Source organism: Marmota marmota, unplaced genomic scaffold (assembly GCF_001458135.2).
Source record: "Marmota marmota marmota unplaced genomic scaffold, marMar, whole genome shotgun sequence".
Lineage (NCBI taxonomy): Eukaryota > Metazoa > Chordata > Mammalia > Rodentia > Sciuridae > Marmota > Marmota marmota.
The window spans coordinates 1,932,889-1,939,218 of NW_026000249.1; the positions used below are offsets into that span (position 1 = coordinate 1,932,889).

At 40.7% G+C, this 6,330-nt stretch overlaps 1 protein-coding gene across 1 annotated transcript in view; it reads left to right on the forward strand.

Moving 5' to 3' along the window:
* Positions 1-364: 364 nt before the first annotated feature.
* Positions 365-6,330, forward strand: part of Msl3 (MSL complex subunit 3) — a 17,225-nt gene continuing 11,259 nt past the window's right edge. Inside the window, exons 1-5 of the mRNA XM_015488026.2 lie at positions 365-469; positions 1,023-1,145; positions 1,681-1,841; positions 2,621-2,779; positions 4,321-4,583. Of these exons, the coding sequence (XP_015343512.1) occupies positions 1,056-1,145; positions 1,681-1,841; positions 2,621-2,779; positions 4,321-4,583 (673 nt within the window). The 5' untranslated portion in view covers positions 365-469; positions 1,023-1,055. The remainder of the gene's footprint in view (positions 470-1,022; positions 1,146-1,680; positions 1,842-2,620; positions 2,780-4,320; positions 4,584-6,330) is intronic.

Consider the following 6,330-nt stretch of genomic DNA (forward strand, 5'->3'; position numbering starts at 1 on the left):
CAGCAAATCACTGAGACTTATCAGAGTCATACTCTTGACCACTGCCTTTTTGGCCAGTGAACCCCACACAGCTCCTTTCCCATGGTTCATTCTCTTCTCAGTACCTCCAGCATTTATGAATCCAACAAAGAACCATTGAATCCTAGCTGACAAAGCACTTTCAGGTCATTAGCTTGTGTGATTTTTGCATCTGTTGAAGTTGATGTTATATTTATCAAAATAAATTTCAGAAAGGCACAGTATTTGTGTTCAGCATTTAAAATATATGCAGGACTGCAAATCATCATTCTTGGTAGGATGCACACTATACCTATAGATTTGTAAGCATAACAATAGGAAAAATATATAATAAAAGTTTGTCTGATGTTTTTTTTTTCACTTAGCCATAAGCAGTTCCTCTGATGACAGTGGTGAAGAAAAGGATGAAGAAATAAGTGAAGGAAGTGATAGTGAAGAAAAGACTGAAGTGGTAAAAAAGTTCTTGTCATAAAAACTTTGGCTTTAGTATATATTTTAGTAGTAAAATTTCATAGTAAAATTCTGTACTTATGAATGATTTTATAAAGATATATTTTAAACCAAAATAATAAAATTTGCTTGACATTTTAAGAAAAGTGATCCTTATTTACAGTCACTATGTGAGCCTCTCAGTGACTCTTTATACCTATGGAGTGTTTCTATAAATTATCTCTTTTTCCCCAATAAAATTGTGAGCTGCATTTTGTAATGATGAATTTTTTAATGGAGCACAACAGAGTTTGGGCTCTTCTGCCTGCTTGCAAAGTTACCATAACCCCAGTGGTAAACTTAAAGGAAGAAGAAACAAAATAAGCATTTGCAACATAGTTAACATCCTAGAACAAGTTAACTTGTGGCCTTTAGCATACTTAGAACTGGGACAAAATGTGAATGTTGAGGATACACTGGTACTTTTTTATAGCGGTCTCTCATCTACTATCCTATTTTTGGTACAGACTCTGCTCCTATTTTAATTAATTAAAAATGGAATTGTGATGTTTCAGAAAGAAGAACTAGAGCTGCAAACAAAAAAAGAAATGGAAGAAAGGACAATAACTATAGACATCCCCGAAGTTCTGAAGAAGCAGCTTGAAGATGATTGTTACTATATTAACAGGAGGAAACGGGTAAGTGGGGAGAATATGTGAAACACAGAGTTATTAGTGTGCTTTCATTTAACTGTATTTTGCAATCACAGTATCCAACAATTGAGAAGCTTGGAGGAATGAACTTTTACATTTTTGGTTTTATACTGAGTTAGGTTTTAAAGGTTATGTACTCTTAGAGGCTCCCAGAATTGTTCTAATTTGACACTAAGATTGAGAATCACTGCTTACATCTACTCCAAAAAGCAACAGTGTAATCAACATGAGGACATGATAAAAAAAAGATCACAGAACTTCAGTACATATTTATTTTAAAAGTTTTATCTAAGCAGAATTGACTTCACTTGATTGATTGATTGATTGATTGTGGTGCTGGGGATTGAACCCATAGCCTTCTGCATGTGAGGGAAGCACTCTACCAGCCAAGCTATAGCTCCAGCCCAACTTTCCTTTATTTTTGAGTTAAAAAGTGAAAGAGGTACAACCACCCTTTCTTGGAATATATTGTTTATTATTATCGTATACATACATCAGATGTTTTTAATTTTGTTAACAGTTAGTGAAACTTCCATGCCAGACCAACATCATAACTATTTTGGAATCCTATGTGAAGCATTTTGCTATTAATGCAGCCTTTTCTGCCAATGAGAGGCCTCGTCACCATCATGCTATGGTACACGCCAATATGAATGTGCATTATGTCCCAGCAGAAAAAAAGTGAGTACTGGCATGTTTGGCATCTCATGATTCTCATTGTGTGTTAGAAAAGCTGTTCCCATTTAGACCAGGGAATTCCTTTCTCTGTTCAGTAATTTTGAATTTATTTAATATATAATTTAATGATTTATTACTAACTCTTTGAATAACCATAGCCAAATATTGTTACGTTTGTGAATTCTTTGAGAACTGTCTTTGCACATCTGGCCTAGATGTATTGAGAGTGCACCACCTTGTCACTAAGACTGGTATTTTAAGTGGTATCATGCAGGCAATAACTTACCTTTTTTTCCTTGAGAAACACCAGAATGGGCAATGTGAGTTTGAACAAAGCTTGTTTCTAAACAGGTCTTTATTCTAGTCAAAGTAGTCATCCTCATATCCCACCCTGCCTACCCAACATGACTGGAGCAGAGTCGGAGAGGTAGAGTGTCAGAGTTGAAGCAGGGGTTGGGAGTCTGGTGGGTTCTGTCCAGTTGACAACTCTTAGTAGCACAGGATTCTGGATCTCCACAAGTAACATTGGACTTATTTGTGTTAAATAGGTATGTTGTAGTTGCTGACGTACTTTCTGCACTTTATAGTATGAATCTATGTCCCTATTTTAACATTAATTATTAACATCCATAGATTCATTTCCTTCTTTATAGGTGTAGGTGTAATATATAATGTTTAAGTTTAAACCTCTTCTATATTAAGAATGTACAACTTTGTTGTGAAAATTTAGAGAGTATCTGTTTCATTATCGCATCTCTTATCTTTTCTTTTTCTCCTCCCAGTGTGGACCTTTGTAAGGAGATGGTGGATGGATTAAGAATAACCTTTGATTATACTCTCCCACTGGTTTTGCTCTACCCATATGAACAAGCTCAGTATAAAAAGGTGACTTCGTCTAAATTTTTTCTTCCAATTAAGGAAAGTGCCACAAACACTAATAGGTAAGTTAGATAACTTGCACTTTCACCCTCAGATGTCAGCATTAACATATTAAAATCCTTCTTGGAAGAGTCCAGTCTGATGCTGTGGGGGCCAGTGTGTTTGGAGGAAGGGAACAATTGAAAAGTTCCCATACTGGTAATTTCTTTTTTCCTAGGTAAGCTAAAGTTGTTCTTTACTTTCTCATGGCTCCAGAAGATTTTTCCCCAAGTGAAGATTCCAGTGTAGAGAATTTAGGTGGGATTATGAGCAGCTGGCCCATCTTTCAGAAGACGGTGGGGGCTAGAGTGAAGAGAGCACAGGCCAAGAAGGGTGGAAAGGGTAGGCTTGATCTGAGCTCCCTCACTTGCTGTATGTCACTTGGGAATATTCCTTCTGAGCCTGTCGTGTTTGTCTCTGTAAATGGAATGGACATCTGTCTCTCTGGTAGTATTAAATAAGCAAATTTCAGCCCTTAGTAAAAGTTAGTTTCCTTAGTGGTCTGCTATGTAACCATTTTTCTTCCCTCAATAAACAAGCATGCTTCATTCTCTGTTATTTGGAGGGGGGACTCCCTAGCTTAAAGTCTTCTCTTAATCTGTGTAATGCTAGGCTACTCTCTCTCACTCCTTCCTTTTTGAGAGGGTGACCTGCTCTCAAGACTTTCATTTATCCATCTCTCTTAACCCCTTACCACCTGCTTTAATCTATTAGTACCCAACTAATAACTTCCTACAAGGGCATTAATAATTTCCCACTTGCCACAGGTTGGATTTTGCATCAACCACTTTTTCCCACCCTTCCTTTGTCCCTTGGTCTCCATGGCTCCTGCCTTTCCCAATTCTCTCTGCCTCTCTACCAAGCCTTTTGGTGGCTTTTCTCTTTTCTCCTTTCCCCCCATGTCAGTTTCACCCTAGCTGAGAGGTCTTTGAGACTCACTGGGCACCTGTATTGATGTTCCCACACCTGGAGATTTCTAGTGTCCAGGGTGTACTCTCTCTGATGCTTGTAACTTTTTCAAATCCTGCTGTTAGTTACATTTTGATGAGGTGATACCATATTATTCTTGCCTAGACTAGGGTTTCTCAGTCTCAGCCCCACTGATGTTTTGAACAGGATCTTTGAGGTGGGGACTGTCCTGTGCAGTGTACAATCTTTAGCAGCATCCCTGGTCTCCCCTCACTAGACAGCAGTAGCTCACCTTCTCTCAGTTGTGTTAACCAAAACTGTCTCCATATATTGCCAGCTGTCCCTTATTAGGGCAAAATTGTTCCCATAATAGAGCCACCAGTCTCAGAAAATATAAAAGGAGCATCACAATCTTTATAATATCAGCATGCCTTGAAAAGTTATGGAGAGGATTCAAATGACTTCATCTGTTGAATAACTCTTTGAGAAAGTGTGTATTTTGTCATACTTGGAGGCATAGATATAGAGCCCTACTGGTTTGGGGAGTGGGCTTCCTGTTCTGGCTTTAGGAGGTCCTTTAAGAAGCTGTGGGGTTCTGCAGAGTGACGGCATGTGACATGGTAGCTGTGTGTGACATTCTCTCTTTATTGCCTAGGAGCCAGGAAGAGCTCTCTCCAAGCCCACCTTTGTTGAATCCATCTACACCACAGTCCACAGAGAGTCAGCCTACCACTGGTGAACCAGCCACCCCCAAGAGGCGCAAAGCTGAGCCAGAAGCACTGCAGTCTCTGAGGCGGTCCACACGCCATAGCACCAACTGTGACAGGCTATCTGAGAGTAGCGCTTCACCTCAGCCCAAGCGAAGGCAGCAGGACACATCCTCCAGCATGCCCAAATTATTCCTGCACCTGGAAAAGAGTAAGTTCCATCCTGGGAGCTCCAGGCTGGGGAGAGCTGTCACTTCCTTTGTGCTCAGTCTGGGCCAGGCCACACACTTAAGTGTGTATGGACAGTTTATGTGTTTCCCAGACTATGGTCTGAATTCTATTAGGCCACCTACTTTCCAGAAGGGTAAACCAAGCCATAAAAAGACAAAGTACATGTGGCATAGGTGGCATAGTGCAACTTTGGGTCCTAAGCTTTCCTTTTTCACTGTCACTCTCTACCACTTCTTGGGAACAAATTGCATTGTTGGAATTCTATGTTTTGTATAATCCTAATGATATATTCAAAATGAGCAGTTCTAGTGGATTGTTTTGATTTTTTTCTTATCTTAAAAACCTACCTTTAAAAAAATCCTTTTGAGAGCTAGAGTTGTGGCTCAGTGATAGAGCACTTGCCTAGCATGTGTGGGGCACTGGGTTCAATTCTCAGCACCACATGTAAATAAATAAAATAGAGGTCCATTGACAACTAAAAAGATATTTAAAAAATCTTTTTGAGGGCTGGGGTTGTGGCTCAGAGCTAGAGTGTTTGCCTAGTATGCGTGAGGTACTGGGTTCCATCCTCAGCACCACGTAAAAATAAAACAAAGGTATTGTGTCCACTCACAACTAAAAGAAAAATGTTTAAAAAAATCCTTTTGAATGTTAAGAAAAATCAGATGCTATGCTTTGTCAGGTTTATTGAGATTATAATCCACATACCATACAATTTACCCATTTTAAGTGGTTTTTAGTATATTCAGACTTATTAAATCATCACCAAAATCAGTTCCAAACATTTTTACTACCACATAAAAGATATCCCATATGCATTAGCAGTCACTTCTCATGTGGCCCTCCCCATATCCTTGGCAACCATTAATCTATCTCTATAGATTTTCCTATAGAAAATGACTTCATTTTATATAAATAGAATCATATACTATGTATGTAGGTGATTATTAAGTATTGATTGGAGATTGGGGAAGTTTAGCTGGGAAAAGTAAAAGACAAACCCGTTTAAAAAAATACTAAAACATGAAGGGCTAGCTTTTTCTTTTTCTTGGCATTATTTATTTATTTATTTGGGGTGGGTACTGGGGATTGAACTCAGGAACACTCAACCACTGAGCCACATTCCCTGCCCTATTTTTGTATTTTATTTAGAGACAGGATCTCACTGAGTTCTTAGTGCCTCGCTGATTGCTGAGACTGGCTTTGAACTTGCAATCCTCCTGCCTCAGCCTCCCGAGCCACTGGGGGCATTATTTATTTATTGAGGCAAAATTCACATGTAAGATTAACCATTTTAAAGTAAATGGGACCTGGAACAGGCCCAGCGGCCCGCCGGCATGGTAGACACGTCACCCCAATTGTAAAAGGGCAGAGCAGAGCCTCTGCCCGCACCCGGAATAGGCCCAGCGGCCCACCGGCGTGGTAGACATGTCACCCCAATTGGAGTAGGGGCAGAGCAGAGCCGCCGCCCGCGCCCGCAAGGTAGGCAGACCTGCGACCAACCGGCGGGACAGGCCCAGTGGCCCGCCGGCATTGTAGTCACGTCACCCCAGTTGGAGTAGGGGCAGAGCAGAGCTGCCGCCCGCACCCGGAACAGGCCCAGCGACCCACCGGCGTGGTAGTCACGTTACCCCAGTAGGAGTAGGGGCAGAGCAGAGCTGCCACCCGCGCCCAGAACAGGCCCAGCGACCTGCCAGCGTGGTAGTCACGCCACCCCAATTGGAGTA